Source organism: Myodes glareolus, chromosome 12 (assembly GCF_982192425.1).
Source record: "Myodes glareolus chromosome 12, mMyoGla1.1, whole genome shotgun sequence".
Classification (NCBI taxonomy): Eukaryota; Metazoa; Chordata; class Mammalia; order Rodentia; family Cricetidae; genus Myodes; species Myodes glareolus.
The window spans coordinates 11684548-11704499 of NC_142037.1; the positions used below are offsets into that span (position 1 = coordinate 11684548).

The 19952-nt window shown below is 48.4% G+C and overlaps 1 protein-coding gene across 2 annotated transcripts in view; it reads right to left on the reverse strand.

Annotated features, from left to right (window-relative positions):
* Peli2 (pellino E3 ubiquitin protein ligase family member 2) overlaps positions 1-18938 on the reverse strand; it is a 137139-nt gene extending 118201 nt beyond the window's left edge. For both annotated transcript variants that reach the window (XM_085698496.2, XM_085698495.2), the window contains exon 1: positions 18726-18938. In XM_085698496.2, the coding sequence (XP_085554622.1) occupies positions 18726-18802 (77 nt within the window). In that variant the 5' untranslated portion in view covers positions 18803-18938. The remainder of the gene's footprint in view (positions 1-18725) is intronic.
* Positions 18939-19952: the final 1014 nt, after the last annotated feature.

Consider the following 19952-nt stretch of genomic DNA (forward strand, 5'->3'; position numbering starts at 1 on the left):
ACAAAAGACAACCTGGCTTCAATAAGCCACCAGCTCTGCTCAGCTGTGTGGAACGGGTGTGGCTCCCTGGGCAGGAACACAACAGTCTCCTGAACACTCCTAACCACTTATCTAAAGGGTTGAGTTCTATTTTCTAACTTTCCAGGAACATATGTTTGAGAGGAACTTGTAGAGTACTCCCTTAGGCCCCTGTTTTTCACCTCTTTTAATTTCAGTTATTATACAGGAAAATCAATGAACCAAGCTGTGCCCACCAACAACTCAAGTAGATACCAGTTTTATTTGTGAGGGAAAAAAATACAAAAAATAAATAAATAAACTATAGCTTAAAATAAGAAAAGTTCTTCTGTAGTGACTTCTGCTAAGTAAGCAATTTAGCCGCCAACAGCCATGACACAGGAGCACATACATACTCCCGAGGCATGCTGGCCAAGTGAGGTCTCCCATCCATGACACAGGAGCACATACTCCCAATGCATGCTGGCCAAGGAGGGTCTCCACCGTAGAAAAAGAGGCAGCTGACAACTTGGTTCAGCTTCCTAAGTGAGCAAAATCTTTCCCATATTACACTCTTGGCCTTATGTCTTTGTTAAAATTCAGGTACTCTGGTCCAGAAGAAGTAAGTGTTCTAGATCTCGAAATACATTTTATCAGGGATGTAACGGCCATTTTCAATCTAGTAAGTAACCATGTGTAGCTAATACATTTGAGGTTGGTTTTGTTTTGTTGTTGTTGTTGTTTTTTCCAAAGACAGGGTTTCTCTGTGTAGCCCTGGCTATTCTGGAGCTCACTCTGTAGACCAGGCTGGCCTGGAACTCACAGAGATCTACTTTCCTCTCCCTCCTGAGTGTTGAAACTAAAGGTGTGTGTCACAACCATCCCACCTGCTAATACACTTGTAACAGAAAGTCAGGTATCACCTCTTGGAGAAATCTCCTTTTAGAGATTCAGTAATAAATTTACTCATTTAACACCTACACGCTCACCCCAACCTTGAGGCTACCATTCTTTTGTTTTGGTTTGTTTTGGTTTTGGTTTTCAAGACAGGGTTTCTCTGTGTTAACAGTCCTGGCTATCCTGTAACTCACTCTGTAGATCAGGCTGGCCTGAGAACAGAGCTCTGCCTGCCTCTGCCTCCCAAGTTCTGGGATTAAAGGTGTGCGCCATGCATGGCGAGGTTACCATTCTCCAAGTGCTGTAGTTTCCTGGTCTTTTTTTTTTATTGTTAGTACGCGTCTATCATATACCAGAAAGGCAAAACTTATCAGCCAGATATTCAGCATAAGGCAGCTACTTGTTGTAATCCAATTGCAACCAAATGAACAGTTTCATTAAACAACATTATAAAACCACAGCTCACAAATCACTGGGACTGCAGCTTTCTCCCAAAGACTTGTGGACATGCTCAGCAGCGAGCCGTTCCCTTCTGCACTGGGCACTCCTGAGCTCACGCCCACAGACAGTCTGGGTCTGCCTCCCACTTAGAGTACAGTGGTGAGGTAGCATACACCACTAAGAATAAGGTCCTGAATTCACGGTCATTTGTTCAATTACACTGCTAGTCAATGCACAAGAAAAGCATTTAAATTAGCACACTCTCCCCTTTTGTTTCTTATAAACCACATGAATCATCTGAATTTTAGATATTTCATTATTTACCATGGCCCCTACAAGGAAGGGGGTGGGAAGGGACAAAGGAGATGAATATTCATTTGAGTATTCCACAAAGACTGAGTGGGAAGCTAGAGAGAAAAGGAGGGCAAAGGGGAAAGGCAGAGAGGAGATATGGCTTATATATAATCCCTTGCTAGTCACAATTCAGAGGGTAACGATAAGGTCTCTAGTTCCTTCTGCTAAGGAGCAAAATGGAAACTCAAGTTGGATTCCGGAGTACCCCAGCTGTCTGACTTCAAAGCAACAACGAGTCACCCTCCACAGGGCATAACGGGGTAATCGGCAAACAGCAGCGTGTCTGCTGGGACCTGCACCACAACTGGCTACCAGCTCACATCATGCACACACGGCAAGCGAGAAGGTCCCCAGGCAGCAAACAGAAGGAGCTGGAAGCAAGAGTGAACTCATGGAGTGTGCCCAGCCGGCACACAAAGCCAGCTGTGATAAGCACGGGGAAATAATGGGAAGAATGTGTCTCTGTGACTTCGGAGTGAAAGATAAGAAGCCACAGCACCTAATTTAAGTAAAACCAAAGCTTTGTCATACTCCAAGCTACAGAAGTCAAAGCTGCTGTCATAAACCTGTATTCACCCATTTTAATGCCTTATCTTTGTTAAAGTTCAGAAGAAAAAAATGTAATTCTGTAATTCTTTAATTAATCTCATTCCAGGGACATTCAGCTGTCACAGAGCCCCCCACATCTGAGCACTGGCAACTTTACAGCCTCCACCTCAGCAAAACACTTTAGAAGCCCAATGAAGTATGAATAAGAAACTATCAGAATGTACTTTTAAAACAAAAATAAGGCACCAAGGAGAGCAGCCTTTTCCTACACCCATGGAAGTGTTTCTTTACTCTTCCTGCCCATTCTTGCTGTGGTAGGTGCTACATCCAGCGCTGGGACACAGAGCAGCTAAGGGGACACACAGGCCAGGAAGCCTCACTAGACAATTCCTGCTGTGGGAGGAAGCGGAAATGTGGGAAGGCAGTGAGGCCCCTCAGGTAAGCAGGATGGGGCAGGCAGGGAGCCCCGATTTCAAGAAGGCAAAACAAGTTCTGTGCAGAAGCATGGAAGAAGAAAAGGAGGGGACAAAGTTCCAGACACATTCCAGAGATTCTGGAGGGAAAGCCCGGAAGGAAGCGTAGACTTTACTGCCCCGGAAGTGTCTTTTCCTCTGCCAACAGAGACTCACTCAGAAGCCACGCCCCTCACATAGGCGCTGCTCTTTCTGAAATCTCCTGGTCTGTTTGGGCCTCCTCTGGTGTACCCTATGAGGACAGGGACCTTAGAAATAATAGGACAATTCCTGTCCTTCCTCACCCTCCAAAAAGGAGTGTTTGTGCTAAATGACAGATTAACTCAGACCAACTTTGATAAAGATCAGCTATATCAGAATTATTTTCAATTTTAGCATGAATCATTCTCTCCAAGGGCAGGTCAGTGGCGCAGGTTTCAAAGGGGCGCATAGCTGCATAAAAGGAAGAGCAGGAAGTGTTTGGACAGGAAGCGTAACTACAGAGTGAACTGCAAAACTAGAAAATTAGCACTGTCTTTCAAACACACTCTTTACAGACTTGTAACTACAGCTCTTCGGAGTAGCGCCGTGTCGCTAGAGTGTACATGATCTTAAAAACCATTTCTGTTTACAGTCTTCTCAGTGCAGGAAAGCTAAGGCGATCGGTGTTAACACCCGAAAGCTGCAGGAATCCAGGACACGTAACTTAAAGTGAATGTAACCTAGAGAAGCTGCAGGTGCCAAACTGAAGAGGGCTGACGCAGAGGTTCACTGTAAAGTGCAGTGGTCCTGTGACTCCACCGGCCCAGATGCCCGCGCAGACGGACCTTAAGTCCTTCTCTCCCGGGAATGGAGTCCACTGTTGTCCACAGAGGTCTGCAGGGAGCCAACAGCAGAGCGGACTCCGGCAGGACTTCCAGAAGCCTCCACCCCTTCCCTACGCCCTGCTGATCCAGAAGGGCGTCTTCGGCACTGCCAACTAGAGCCACCGCTTTACCTGCTTCTCATCTTGAATGGAAATCATTCCCAACGCAATGTCTTCAGTCTGGAGCCATGGAACACAGTGACACAAACTTCCAGAAGCTGAGATGCGGGACTTTAACCATGAGACTCTCGCTTCAATTCCTCAATTTCAAAATCTTTGGGGGGCTGTACAGACATTCGATGCCCCAGCTTTCCACATTTGGTTCAATGGGGGAAACTGGCATCACCTCCTCTAGAATGGTTATGTTTGAGCCCATGGCAGGAGCTTGAATCCTTTAACAAGCCCCTCATGGTGGGAAAGGCCTAGGGTCCTCTCTTGTTTGTCTACCATAGAACCCTGTGCTCCCACATCCTATGGGCAGTTAACACCCTGCTATCCCAGAAAGGATTCCCAAGCAAAACCTCAAAGCATGAATATGGCCGTCAGGTGGTGGAGGGGGATGAAAATGATTGCAGTGATGAAGACATTTTCTTCTCTCTCATCTGGGGGCGGGGACTGTGATGTCTTTTAATATTAAAACAGTATCACCTAAGCAGCCACCTGCGGTGCAGCCGGTAATAATACAACTGAAGGGCATTTCCATGAGTAGATCACTTGAGTCTCACCCTGGGTAGTTCACTGCATTATCAGAAATGGCTGGTTGAATCACTTCCCTGTAACATTCCCAGGTCTCTGCTTTCCCCCACATAACATTTAATGTTGCTCATGAAGATGCTATATTTGTTCCCTGGCCTTTTACCAGCTGGCATCTGAGGATGCCTGTAAGCTAAGAATGTTTTTGAGAAACCCTGGGTCATAGGTCCCTCACCAAGTCATAGGTCACAGGAAGAGTTAGTCCCCACACCATAAAGCTTTCCCAGGGTCTAAGTCACTGCATTCCATCAACGCCCTAAAGCTGGAATCTGGTCCAGTTTAACACTCAAGATAAGCAAGCAAAGACCCCTTTCCCATCCTGCTGTGGGCCTCTGCTCCCAGATGGGCCGAACGAGTTCCATTACTGGAACAAGCCGTACTGAGGAGACAGGATTGTGAGTCTTTCCCCTTAATCAATAACAGGAAGAACAAGAGACAGAAAAAGAAAAAACCAGAGGCAGCAGCAGTGAGATACAGACCACGCCACTCTTTACCGAGGAAGGAAAGTGTTACCGAAGCTTCTTCCTTACGCTATCAGCCTAATAAAAATGCTGCTCCACGTAGCCATTCACATCATGGCAAACAGAAGGGTTCCCAGCTGTGTGCTACAGTGGCAAGGTTAACTGTCCCTTGGCAGATCCCCTTAGAAGCTACAGAGACCAGTGGTTCTCAACCCTCCAGTGCTGTGACTCTTTAATAGAGTTCCTCAAGTTGTGGTGATCCCAACCATAAAGTTATTTCATTGCCATTTCATCACTATACTTTTGCTATTGTTATGAATTATAACATAAATATCTGACATGAAGGATATCCAATACGCGACCCCCTAAAGGTTCACAGCTCACAAGCTGAGAACTACCGCTCTAGGTGATCAAGATGTGCTTTCCTTCAGTCACCAACCCAACTGCAATACATCCGGGGAAGAAGACAGGAGTAAAAGTCATGTATTTAGTGTTTTAAAGTGCACCAGGGTTGGGTGTGGTGCTGCATGCCTTTAATCCCAGCACTCGGCAGGCAGAGACAGGTGGATCTCTGAGAGTTTGAGACCGGTCTGGTCTACAAAGTGAATTCCACAACAGCCAAACCTATGACAAAAAGAAACCCTCCCTCTCTCCCTCCCTCCCTTCCTCTCTCTCTCTCTCTCTCTCTCTCTCACACACACACACACACACATACACACACACACATAAACACACAGTGCACAATATGGTAGTTTGAATGTAATTAGCCCCCATAAGGTCAGAGGGAATAGCACTATTAGGAAGTGTAGCTTTGTATGTCCTGGTTGGAAAAAGTGTGTCTCTATAGAGGCAGGCTTTGAAGTTTCTTATATGATCAAGCCACACCCAGTGTATCAGTCCACTTCCTGTTGCCTTGGGATCAAGATACAAAACTCTCAGCTCCTTCTCCAACATGTCTGCCTGCACACCATCACATCCCACCATGATGATAATGGATTGAACCTCTGAACTGCAAGTCAGCCCCAATTAAAAGTTTTTTTAATAAGAGCTACAATGATCATGGTGTCTCTTCACCAAGAACAAAGCAAACTTTTTTACTAAAGAAGCTAATCCAAGCTATGAACACAAGAAAACACTTTTACTGCTGGCAACTTCCTGAAAGAAATGAAGTCTTGTGTTGGGTGTTTAGGAAAACAATCCAGTGCAGGTTATCCTGAGAAAGTCAGTTAAAGAATATAAAGCTGCTGCTGAGCAGAGGAAGCTGTGGAGCATCTGACTCTGTGGAGCATCAGACTCTGTGGAGCATCTGACTCTGCAGAGCATCTGACTCTGAAGCATCTGACTCTGGAGCATCTGACCCTGTGGAGCATCTGACTCTGACTTTGTGGAGCATCTGACTCTGTGGAGCATCTGACTCTGCGAAGCATCAGACTCTGTGGAGCATCTGACTCTGCGGAGCATCAGACTCTGGAGCATCATACTCTACAGAGAATCTGACTGACTCTGTGGAGCATCTGACTCTGCAGAGCATCTGACTCTGCGGAGCATCAGACTCTGTGGAGCATCAGACTCTACAGAGAATCTGACTGACTCTGCGGAGCATCAGACTCTGCGGAGCATCAGACTCTGTGGAGCATCAGACTCTACAGAGAATCTGACTGACTCTGTGGAGCATCTGACTCTGTAGAACCGCAGGTCTAGCTGAGCTCAGCTGAGGACTGTAGCTCTGAACGTATGCCCAGCATACAGGAAGCCCACCCCGTAGTTCCATCCCCAGCAGCCCTAAAGTCCTGCAAGATGAAACCAGATCTCCGGGCTACAAACAACCCTGGCTGAGGAAAAGAGGGAGGAGGAAGAGTAAGAGGCAAGGGTGGTGCCAGCATGGAGGGAGGGTCTCAAGTCAAAGCTCTAACTCCTTGGCTTCCTCACTACTGGGCAAGAAGTGAGGCCACCTCCCTCAGAGTTCAAAGCCTGGGGCCAGAATGCTTCACACAGGACTGGGTGAGAGTAAGGTCAGAAGCCACATCAGGACCCAGGAGTCAGGCCTCTGGGCCTCTCTCCTGAGAGGAGGATTAGGTCCGTAAGGAGCCACAGTCCTGGGTAGAATTACCTGTCCACAGAGAAAAGCAAAGGCTCAGAATGGGATGCTTCCTCCTTAACAGAGACCTCAAACTCACAGCACCAGGAGGCGCTGTTTCGACTCAATGGGACTGGCACACCCTGAAGGCCAGGCAGGCATGGAGAAGGGAGCAGGGAAGGGCAGGGCAGGGCAGGGCGGGGCGGGGCAGGCAAGCAACAACCAGGACTGCCTCAAATATCACTAAGACTGAATTCTGCCTAGTCAGACGTCAGGGGAACGGGTCTGGAGCTAGAGGCCAGGCCGTGTGCACACTCCTTGTGGTGGGGGGCCCCAGTCAAGGGAATGGCCTGCATCCGGCTACCACAGCGACAGCCTGGAAGGCAGCAGGCAGCAGCTTCCTGTACTATCTATTAGAGAGAACACTGGGCCTCCTAAGAAAAGGAAAGGAACAGTGGTCTCTGATGTCATCCACTTCCTCCCACCCCAGGAAACACTCACAGGGACACCATGACCTGGCCCTGCTGGAATGCCAGGCTGGAGGGGTGGGAGAAGGACAGAGTGTAGAAAGGGAGGATGTTATCAAATCCCTGACAACTCGGCCATTGGGGTTCAATCCTAATACATTCATCACTTGTAGCTCATGCCTCAAAAATAAAAGCATGTGAAGAAATGCCCGCACTCCACACTGCCACAGGGGTGCTGCACCCACTCAGAGTGACTGTCCCTCGCAGGAGAGGAACTACAGTCAGGCCCCAAGCATTCCTCCCACAGGAGCATCTGCACAGGGAAGGCTCTCTGGCCCGCTCTCAGTGGGTTTCCCTGGCCAGAGCCTCTGCTTTTGCAGGGATTTCCAAACTGCCAGCCAAGTTTGATTTCCAAGCACTCTGAATCTCTCAACTCCCCAGGCTCTCCCAGAGCTTAGCAAACTACGTTCTCACCTCAGGGACCCACTGTCCCCCCACCCAATAGCTCCTAACAAATCCTCTCCCCCACACAGAACCCAACCCTCAGACTTGGCAGCACCTACCTTTGTGTAATTTGCTCAGAGTCCTTTCTGTCAATATACTACAAGGTTCAAGAAAACAGGGACAAGAGCATTCCCCAGGCTTCCTGATACCACGCTAGCCACTCTCTCCAACCCCATCTCCTTCCCAAGCATGTCAGTCCCAAGGCTCCAAGGCCCCTGTGGCTTCTGTACTTCAGCTCAGAAGAATCAAAGTCTCCCCTGAAAACGGCTCAAAGGTTGCCTCAAGAAACCATTCCAGCTCCCCAGAAACACCTCTCTGTTGCTGAGTGGAAGGGGTCAAACTTCTGGGCCATACACTGACCTCCCGGCCAGGCTCTGCCGCCAGGGGAGCTGGGAAGAGTCTCTAAGCCTGGACCTCACTGCCCAAATGATAAAACCCAATCCTGGAAAGGTAGCATGACATGTCTAACAAAGCGCGGCGCGTGACGTCCTGTGAGTGCTGTTCCTCTGCACTGTGTATTAACTGAGCACTTGCTGCCTGGCTCCCAGCACTCCTGAGCTCTAGCGGAAACCAGCACAAAACTGACAGCTCACGCCACTCAATCCTGATGCTTGCTGAATCTTGTTTTAGTAAAATACACCCTAGTAGAACTCATGTAATTTTCTATGTGGACCCAAATACTACTGCAGTTTTAAGTGTTAACACTACAAAACTGCAAATGCTAGAAACTTTAAAAACACAGCATCTGAAAGTCCTGCTTAACACTTTGTTGTTTCAAAGTAGAAACTGTTTAGGCAAACCATAGAAATCCCATTTCTCTTCGCTACCTACAAGAAGAACTTCTCTTCTGTGTCACTAGTTTGTTTGTTCTTTCTGTAGGACATGCCCAGTTTAGATTCAGCACCGGCTCCCATGTCTGCAGCCTCCCCTGCTTCCTACACAGCACGGGCAAGAGTTTGTTGCATTGCCGGTGCCACATCTGGCTGCTCTGTCGTCCCCCTCAAAACCGCACAGCACCACAGTCACCATCTGCCTCTGTTTGCTTCCCGAAGTCCCAGAGATGTACACGCGCTTTCTACGCTGTGGCTTGTGCTCAGACGCAATGCGAAGATCTTTCTTCTGGTCTAGCCGGAGCCCCATACCTAAAGAATGCTGGCAGGGATTCTTACCCCTTCTCAAGCCTGTGCTTGCTCTATTATTTCACATCAGGTGACCTTTAAAAGCCTGAAATTCTGTCACGCACTTAGCTGTCCTGAGTGAAAGCTGTTCTGTTTGTGTGGAACTCTCCAGAAGCACTGATCTCAATTCAGACAGCTTAGTAGTCAGCTGCATGCTCTCAGGTGGTACCTAGGATGGAGATTGTGCAAGGAACCTCGCAGGTAACATTTGATAAAGTTATTCCACAGAAGTTTTCGTTAGCTAAGAGTCTCAAACCCTACACTACTTAATGTTTAGAATAACTCATCCAAAATACTGTGATTAAACTAATTAAAACAATCAATAACCTAAGGGAAAGAAAAACAGCTCAACAAAAGCTCCATGAGCGTTCTTCCTCTCAGCTGTCAGACCCGACAAGTGAGCAAATGCAGAGTGTGGTAGCTCAAAGCAGCGCACAGCAGCCACCCCACATCCCGGCCCCTACTCCCCACCCCGTCTGCTCACAAGTCTTTCATTTAGGCAGAGGATGGTGAAGAGAGACTTCCATGTGTTCTGGGTGATGCCAACTGGCAGCTTAACGGGCCCAAAGAGCTATGATGGGCTCCCTTGTAGGTCCTTAGCCCTCCTTGGCTGTACCGGCCATGTAAGCCTTCTGTAAATCTCTAGGATGCCAGCACCACTCTCTCCAGGAATGTGGTCAGACTTCCTGACGTGGTAGCCCTCCTCTACGGGAACATTCTGCTGTAAAATTGTGCTTCCCATAAGATTCATGTGGAAGTACTAGCCTCAGAAAACTCCAGGATGTAACTGTATTTAGAGATGGGCCTTAGGAGAGGTAATTAAAGTTAAATGAGGTAATGAGAGAAGGCCCCATCCAGAGGCAGGAGGACAAGGTAAAGGAGCCAGAGAACATGTGAGCAGGTTAGCCAACAACAGAGGCCTCAGGACAAATTTCCGGCCTCCAGAACTACAACAAGTTAAGTTTCTAGTGTCCTCTTGTCTAAGGTATTCTGATATGATGGTCCCAGGGGTGGGCAGTGAAGGGCAGAGGCTACAGCAGCCATGAAGGCAATGCGCAGAAGCTGGGCCACGTGACTTCCATCATGGTGACCAAAGCAAATTGCAGCCTGCAGGTCTGAAGGGAAAGGGTTCACCAGCCTGTGAGGTCCAGCACACCAGGAAGGGCAGGGGGAGCTCCAACTGTGTGGCTAGAGCAGAGGTGAGGTCAGAGACTGACTTCTGTCTCTGATCCCCAGCAGTCCCGTGAGCACCTGGGAAGATGGCTTCCGCACCACCTCGGTAGCTCGCTGCAATTCTGTCTCTGAATGAATTAAAGACGAAACACCAGGCGTATTAAGTGAAAACAGCTGCAGCATGGGAAAACGTCTTGTAAAGTAGAGGGCTAGTCGGCAGACTTTTCTGGAATCTGAGCAAAAGCAAATTCCCGTGTCAACAGTACTTCTGAACAAGCAGCCAGCCCTCAAGTGTCCCAGGAACACCCAATACACAGACCAGGAAGCGCTGGGTGACAATTCATACGACACAGTCTAGGAATGAGAAGAGAAGACCAGGGGGATGAGAAAGGATGCGGAGGACAGGGAAGGGCAGAAAAAGGAGAGGAAGAGGCCAAGGCTCCTCTGAGGAGCTTGCTATGGTGCTTAAGAGCCCATTTTCCTGCACCAAACTTACAAGTAGAACACAGCAACCGCCTATGGTTAAATTCTGTGAGACCATTACTAATTAGAACAGAAGCAGAAAGCTTGTAGAAATGATTTCTTATCCTAACATCGGGTTTTACTTGAGGTGAAAAAGCAAGAAGCAAGGAGAGCAAAGTGTCTGGGTGAGAAGCGTTATGTGGATGGCTGGAAAGAAAACCTCAGTCCTTCTTAACCTGAAGCTGAAGTGCTTCTGCTGCATATGCATTAGGTTGCCATCCAAGACGCTTGCCTGCCCAGGATTTCCAGCCGTCGCTAGCGCTAGCTTGCGTTAGTGACCACAGCCTTTCAATGCCACCTCGGTGCTGCAATGCAGCTCGGAGCAGCTGGTAAAGTCGGAACAGATGGGCTGCCTCCCCGCGAGGACTCTGTGCAGGTGACAAGATGACTGCTGGGGAACTCATGAAAAGGAAAACAAATAAGAGCTGAAAGCGAAATAGCTGCTGTCAGCGCTGTCTCCAGGAGACAGACACTCCGTGAGCATCTCTGTGCCAGCACCCCACAGCTGGCGCAGTCATGGGTCCCGGCCCTTAAGGGCGTGTCCAGGGAAGTGAATGAAGTTTCAGTGCATGCTCTGTCTGGGTAGAAGGGATACATGCATGCACCACCTTGTCACTTCTAACTGATCCATTGCTCACAGTAAGCATCGGTCTTCCTATCTGTCCCTCCGTTTTCCCTTCAGACAGAGTGAATACCCCAGTACCTTTGGGCTGTAACCACAGAATGTGCATTAACGAGGAAAAAATATAAAGACATGTCAATGAAAAACAAAAACAAAATGCCCTGAGGAGAGGACTGTTAGGCATCATCATTATCCCTAGCACCCTACCCTACTCCCACCCCTTGGGCACACCTACTCATTCTCTGAAAATCTGCTTTTTGTCTGCCTGCATGCTTGCCAACTCTGCCCCTCAAAAGTAAATGATGGAGACAGAGAAGGTGCTTGTTTGCAACAATGGTCCAGGGGTAGGGCCAGGCCTTAGCCGGTAAGGCTGTAGTCACTGAACAAACTGATCCATCATACAGGACATGTGGCATTCAAGTCCCAGTGACGGGAAGCAGGGTCTGGAAAGCCAGGCCACTGGTCCCTGGCTCACAGTCCATTCTCTTCGCCTTGGTGGACTCTATCTCAGTTTCCCCCTCCGTCACCACTATGCCCGCTTTGATGAAGGCTTGTCCACAGCCTTTCCATTCTGACCCTACAGTTCAAACTCTTCCAACAATGCATAACCCTCTCGTGCCCAGCTCCATTCCCATCTCACACCTTGCTTCATTATTCTGTTCAATCACATTCCTAAAGGAACTGTGCACAGTACCCTCCTGCGCTCCCACATATCAGCCTACTCTGTAGTCTCCTGCTTCTCTCCAGGCCTCCCCTCCTTATTCTAGCAGGGGACAGAAGGTTTGCTACTACATGCCAGCATGCACCAGCCTTTTGCTACATGGCAGCATGCACCACAGCCTTTTGCTACATGCAAGCATGCACCACAGCCTTTTGCTACATGCAAGCATGCACCACAGCCTTTTTCTACATGCCAGCACACATCACAGCCTTTTGCTACATACCAGCATGCACCACAGCCTTCTGTTCTTCCTGGTTATGCTGGAAGCTCTGCAGCAAGGACTAAGTCTATCCTGTGTATCTGGGTACCAAGCATGGCATCTAACTATATTTGAAGATACTCAAATATCTGGGGGATAAATAAGTGAACTTGGCTTCAGTGACAGCTGGTCCCTGAGGGGATGTGACAAGAATACCCAGCAGCTCACAAGGATGGGAATCCTGCCTGCCTTATTTTCTAGCTGCATTCCTGGAGTCTGGAAGGGTAGACACCCAATAAATATTTGTTGAATGAATAAATTCCTGGCTTGCCTGATGGGGCTCCACCCCTCCTTTCCCACTTGAGGAAACATATCACAATGCATGTGGGGTGAAAACATGGCATGATTAAAGAGATATCACTGAATCAATGAAAGAGCTGCCCTTTATTGTGTCTCATAAATCACTAGCCACACCCCCAGACCCATCACCACACAGGAGATGGCTGAGAGAATGGCGTGGAATAGCTGATTTGGCAAAACTAGGGCATATGGAGCACATTCTGAGTTTGTCATTATGTTTTCCAGAAAATGACAATAAGTTCCCTAAGAACTTGTAAGTCAATCATTTAACCTTCATTTTCCTTTAATGAAACAGGTCTCTGCACACCCCAGGAGAACCCTTTAATTAAATCACGGGCATTAGCAATTCCTTTCCGTGGGTATTTTTCTTCCAAGCCAATGCTCATGTGTTGCTGTCACGGTCACTTAAAGCCAACCTACAACCCCACACCACCACTTCAGGGAGCTCACAACCCCTGTACACAGCCCAAGGTGCCGTATCATTCTCCCTCAGTGGGTTGAATGCCATGTCTCGTTTGGTTTCAATTTTGTCTATGTTTTATTTTTTGGATAAATACACACTGTAAAGTCACTGGACCCTGAACCAATCTGGTTTTATTTTGTTTATACAGAGCATCTTGAAATAATAATCGCATAAGGAATTACATTCCAAATAAAAAGTCCTAATAAAGTTTCCAGTCTTGGCATGTTAAAGAAACAAGTCCCCAAAAAAGCCAGACTGGCAACCCCAAAGCCACACAGACAGCCACACACACCAAACAAGGCTAAAGTTAGTAAAGGAAAACAAAGCAGCCCAAAGCCAGTAACACCATGACCCATATTAGCCTGCGGATACTCATCCACAGAAGACACTCATCCACAGACAGACTGGCCACAGCTCTCCACACTGCTCACCAGGCTGAGCGGCAGCAAAGATTCTGTTTATTTGTAAACATTCAATGATCTTTTAGTCTACAAAATACAATGCTTGACATCTTTTGGCTCAAACTAGAGTGAACAACTTTTAAAAGGGGAAGCATACAGTAAATGATACTGTAAGCGTCCTCCTTACTACCAGAGAGCGGCAGCCAAGGTGAGGCCAAAGAGCACAGCACAGAAAGTGCACGTGGATAAGAGCTTTTATAAATAAATAAAAGTCCAGAATGTGGTCAAGCAACAGAGCCCTTCGTCTCACCTCACAGAACAGCTGCCAATCCAAGGAGAAGCAGGCACCTGCCCAAGGGCTTCATTTCTAGTAACAGTGAATGAGGAGCCTTGACTGCAAGGGTTTCTTAAACCTATCTATCTATCTATCTTTCTTTCTTTCTTTCTTTCTTTCTTTCTATCTATCTATCTATCTATCTATTTTTGTGCAAAGGACCTTTTAGCAGTCTGGTGAAGCCTACTGAGCCCTCTCAGCAAAAGAATTTTGTTGTTTTATTTTTGGTTTTGGGTTTTTAAGACAGGGTTTCTCTGTGTAACCACCCTGGCTGTCCCGGAACTCTCTCTGTAGAGACTGGCCTCCAATTCATAGAGATCTACACGTTTTCTGCCTCCTCCGTGCTGGGGTTAAAGGCGACAGCCACCACCACCCGGCACAAAATGGTTTTCAATGGATAAAATACAATGAATTAGCAAAGAAATTATTACTTAGCTATCAAAACAGCTTTAGACTGGAAAATAATCCCAGGTGCTCCTAGGAGTCTGTTTTGAAGTGCTGCAGGGCCTTGCCCAGGCCAGGCAGTAGCTTCACCACTGAGTCATACTCAGCCGTACCTCGTGCACTAGATATTATATATGAGCAGGGTCTCCATTAGCACAGGCAGGCCTTGAGCTTGCTATGCCATTAGCTGAGGATGATCACAAGCTCCCTAGTACTTCACAGGAGCACTATCATGACTTGCCTGCATCTGTACTTGCATTAAGACATTAAGTAGCAAACAGGCAGCAGGCCTTTCTGTTGCCTCTTCTCCTGAGTGAAAAGCTACACTTCAAGTGGAGAATTGTAAAGATGAAAGAGTTTTTTTCCAAATCCCAGGTGTGGGTTACCTGGATTCCATTTGTGGACCCTAGATTTAGAAGCTTTTGCTCAGAGTGTGGAAAAAATAAAAAAAAAAAAAAAAACCCGTATTTTTTGTGACATGTCAAATCCGAACTGAAGCCTTACAAATGCACACCCATTTGACTGCAAGCTGAGGGAAACAAGAGACTGAGCAATGTATTTTTATCCCCAAAACATGATGGGCCACCCATCAGCAAGAGAATGCATGCTTTAGAATGACTTCAGAAGGGGGTCCTGAGGCTCTGGCAGCTCAGCTAGAGTCAGCCTGCCGGCAGGAAACCATAAAAGCAGAGATAGGTCCAACACAGGAGCACCCGGCCTTTCAGGAGCACTGCTTTCTGTGTGAAGGGCTAAATAAGACGATTTCCTCCTTCTAACTATTTGTTTCAGTCTGTTTAACTTCAAAACAAGATTTCTTTTCCTAAAAATGTAATCACACTTATCTATTTTGGGGAATAGAGGAGCACGTGTGTGCTGCCGTGCAGTTGTAATGAGAAGAGAGGAGCACGTGTGTGCTGCTATGCAGGTATGATGTGGAATAGAGGAGCACGTGTGTGTGCTGCCGTGCAGGTGTGGTGGGAACAGAGAAGCACGTGTGTGCTGCCCCTTAGATCTTGCTCTCTACTACGTCAAACCCAGTGTGCCAGCCTTGATGGCGAGCACTCACACCTATTGAGCATCTCACCAGCCCCATCTCTGCCTTTATGAAACTTGGAGAAAAATTTTCCAAATCTGCATGATCTTGTACATGAAATACCAATTAGTCAAATCTGTATACTGTTACAACTTTTAAAAGTCTGTTTTGTGCATAACTCCTTGAAAAAAGGCAATCATCTCACTGTCTTGTGTGTACTCTGTGTGGGTATATGCATGTGCATGTGTGTATGCGTGTGTGTGTGTATGCGCATGTGTGTGTGTATGTGTATGCGTGTGTGTGTGTGTGTACGCGTGTGTGTGTGTATGCGTGCGTGCCTAAATGTGTGCACACACTCACAGAAGCCAGTGTAAGGTGTTTTCCGCTGTCACTCTCCACTCTAATTTTTGAGGCATGATCTTTCACTGAATTTGAAGCTGGCCATTTGAGCTAGACTGGCCTTCCTGGGAGCCCCAGGGGTCCATGTGTCTCTGCCTCCCAGGGTTGGGGTCACAGAGGCGGTCCTATGCCTTTAACATAGGTTCCCATGCCTGTGCAGCAAGCACACTGAGCCCTCTCCCCACCCCAGCTCTAGCTGCTTCTCTGCCGCTCTGACTCTGGAAGCGTGCCTGAGCGAGTTCTAGCAGTATCACTTTAAGACTCACAAAATCAACCCATTTCAGGCTATTTAGTCTTTGTTAACTATGTGTGTCCCCCACTGGAGCCAGCAGACAGAACAGAGTATATGCCAGAAAGCCTTCTGTGGGACTATCTTGATACTGCTAAAGAAACAGAGAGGTCAGAGAACAAGACTTTACTTAATCAGGGTCCCACCACATTGAATAGCTCTTAAATCCCAAACCACTTCCCCAACCTTAAAGTGATAGCCAAGTTTGAAATTCTCAGCTAGCCGGGGCAGAGGTGTCACATGCTTTTAGTTCCAGCACTGGGGAGGCAAAGGCAGGTGGATCTCCGTGAGTTCGAGGCCAGACTGGTCTACAAAGCGAGTTCTAGTACAGCCAGGGCTGTTACACAGAGAAACCCTGTCTCGAAAAACCATAAATAAATAAATAAATATAAAATTCTTAGCTAAAAAGAGTGACTGGATCAATCATTTCTCCATCTTCAATCAAGTAGTGGACACAACAAAGATTTGTGACTATGAGACAATAACTGGCTAGAATTATCAAATAATTCAAATTCCACTTCTCCGACTAGAACAAGATGACCCCATTAAAATCCTATGTGGCATTTTCTCATATTGTGCAACCTAGGACAAGAATCACAAGCATTAGCATGTTAGATCTAGACTCAAATCAACTTCTCGGTTTGCTTTCCAAATTTCCTAATACCATTTTCCCACGCGATTCAGAACACAGCGAAAGGGACAATTCCATAGCAGCTAAAATAAAATCACTGTACTGCACAAGTGAACAAATTCTAACACTAACAAATGCAGAGCGTTCTCAGCCTCAAGAGTAATTTCATCAAGAAAATTTCCTAGACAATTTCTGTTCATCAATATTCACGTCCCAAAGGACCAGGCATGCAGTGATAGCAGTTTCTATTTAAATGCACTTGTTATTTCTAAAAACATTCTCTGAAGTCCAGGGGGTGGAACATAAAGCTTCATTAAAACCTAGTTCTCTATTTGATATGCACTTTTAGTGTGCAAGACTCAGAAATATGAGGGGCGGGGGACAGACACAGTTCAGGGATACACAATCCAGACCAGCATCTGCTACTCCCATTTTTCTCCCCTAAAGAGTTTCCCTAAGCTAGCAAGAAGCAACACCCACCAATAACAGCAGTGCTCCACTGTTAGCCAACTTCTGCTGAAAAAGTGGCAACCCCTGAAATTCTTACCTACCCACTTATTCATCTTTCTTTCTACTTATGCCCTGGTCGACACCAAAATGGAAGTGTCCACTACCGTACAATACCCAACGCCCACGAAGTAGTTGGCATGTAGTACACAGGTAAGCGTTCTGTCTGCCTCCGACCATTAGGTAAGAAACCACTGCGCCGTCCTGGCTCCAGGAAAAGCGCCAGTAAAGGGGGGTGCAGGTGCTCCGGGCAATGTATTCACATAGACACTACATGACAACAGTCTCTGGCTATGAACACAAACCTCTCCAGGCTCATTCTACACTACTCTGAAACATCTCAGCAGATTGCCTCAAAAGGAAATAACGAAATGGCTCTGGCACAAGTTAATCTTCTGTGTCAAATTCAGTGTTAAGCATACTCTGAAGCCAGCCACATAAACAAAACCAAACTCCACAAAATTAGGCTGGGCTGAGTTACATAAGACAGACTAAACTGTGGCTTCCCCCTGTTACTCCTCCTCTTCCCTGCGAACTCTGACAAGTCTCTTAAGTGCATGCAATTCCCATGCAGGTGCGGAAGGCGCTCATCTGCTGAGCTTCCAAATAAGCAATGGTATTTCCAGTACCACCCCACTTGAAATGCTAGTAACAACCCGAGGAAGACTAGGAAACTGTAGACGAGTTAACTCTAGACGCTTAAGTGTTTTTAAAAATTATTTTTAAGCCAGCACTTACTTCAACGTAGTCAGCAAAACACGTTTCTCTCAAGTTGCCAGTGTCTCTGCATAGGGAGGACTCCTCGCGTGCCTAAGCCCACCCAGCAGCGTCCGCGACGGTCTGAATACAGATCTTTCAACCAAAGACAAAAGCGCGGGTTCCCTGGAGCTGGCACGTCCAAGGGAAAATAATCCTTCCCAGCAGCACCAAACCCAAGTTGCTCCAGCTCCGAGTTTCCTGCACTTTCCGCCTCCCCCTCGCACTCCCTTTTCATTGCCCACTTTACTCTTCTTTAATCCTGAGAAGTCTCCCTCCTGGCTTATTACGGGTAAACAATAGAAATGTCACAAGGAAACTCAGGAAGTAGATGAAGTCTCTAATTGCTGCCGTTTAACGATTGCAGATAATTACTATCTTCAAAATGTGGTTTCACCAGCGGAGTGGGAGTCGAGGCGGGCAAGCTGGCGAGCTCCCCACCGCCGCCCCGAGGGTATCTGCAAGGCCGGGGCCCGAGGGGTACGGAGACCCAGGGGTGCGGGGGCCTGAGTGGTGCGGAGTGCCGGGGAATCCGGGAACTGTGGGTGAGGGGACCTGGGAAAACCAGGAGCTGGTCCAGGCCCTCGGCCGGGCTCACTCTGGGAGCAGAAAAGCCGAGGCCAGCCGGCCGCCCGGGTCACAGACCGGAACAATGCGCAGCCCCCGCGGAACGCACTCTGGGCTCCGGGGCCGGGGCTCGGCGCTCGTGGCGCTCGGGCGTGAGAAGTCCCCAACCGCCGCCAGCTCCCGGCTACACCGAGCGACCCCGCACGGTGCCCAAGCACTCTCCGGGCCGCGGCACCGAGCGCCCCGGGGACCCAGGCCCGAGGGAGCGCATCCCTCCGCGACGCCCCGACGCCCGCGGCCCCAACTCACCCCAGGACCACCAGCTCCCCGTATTTCACCGGCTCCTTCTCGGGGGCGGTGAGTTCCTCCTGGCCGGGGGAAAACATGGAGCCGCGCTCGGCCGCCGCAGCCGCCTCCGCCGCGATCCCCGCCGAGTCCGCGCCGCCGCTACACTCCCATCCCGAAAACGGGGTGAGCGCGCCGGGGAACGGCACGGCGGCGAACGGGGCGCGGGGCGGCCAGTCCCGCGGCTGCTCCGTCGTGGCTGCGCGCGTCGCCCGCCGGCTTCCCCCTCGAGCTCCGCGCTCCGCGGCTGCCGCGAGCCCGACCCGGCACGGAATGCGAGCGGCCGACCCGAGCCCCGCGGGAGGAGGAGCGCGCGCCGAGCGGGCCGGGCAGGTGGGACGGCCGCGTCGCCGCCCGCGCCTCCGCGCTCCCGCGGCCCCCGCCCGCCTGCCCACCCGCCCGCCAACCCCTGCGGCCCGCGAGCGCCCTGTGTTATGTAAACATAGAGTAAAGGGGAAGGGAAGCCCTTAAAGGGGCAGCTCTGTTTTTCTCCCCACTTCCTCCGGAAAGTTGGATTGCGGGGTCGTCTGGCCTCCCTCAACCGCGCATCCGCGGCTCTCTGCCCGGCCCTGAGTGAAAGCCAGGCATTTTGCTCGCCGTGTCCATGCTCACGTTGAAAGTGCTGCACACACCGAGGGTCTCTGCTTCTAAAGCCAAGCTCTTGAGGATAGTGGGAAAACAGAAGGAATCTATTCATTAATGAGGGACTAGGGGCTAGGGGAGGGACTTGGGAGGCACCAGGAGCTCCCCACCACTGCAAGGGAAAGAAGGGAGAACAGAGAAAAGAAAAGAAAGAAGGAAGAGAGAAAGAAGGAAAACAAAATGTTAAACCTTATTTTAAATCCCTTATACGTCACTGTCCCTTCTTTTAACCCCCTAGGGAATTACCTAGGTGGACTTGCTTTTTAATGAATACAAATGTTCCTTTATTGCCACGCTTTAATCAAAGCACCGTTTGTGCTTTATGTTTTGTACGTTACTATGTCTTTAAAATATTGTAGACTGTGATAGTTTTACTGACTGCTGTTTTTCATCATGGAGGAATTTATTATTCTAGCATTTATTAAGCCCTTGCAACATGTTAGAGACGCTACATATTATTGCCTGTCACTGCCTTTCCAGATTGTTAAATATTTAAAGAAATAAATACTGCAAAAGCTACTCGATGTATAAACAGCTAGTGTCACACAC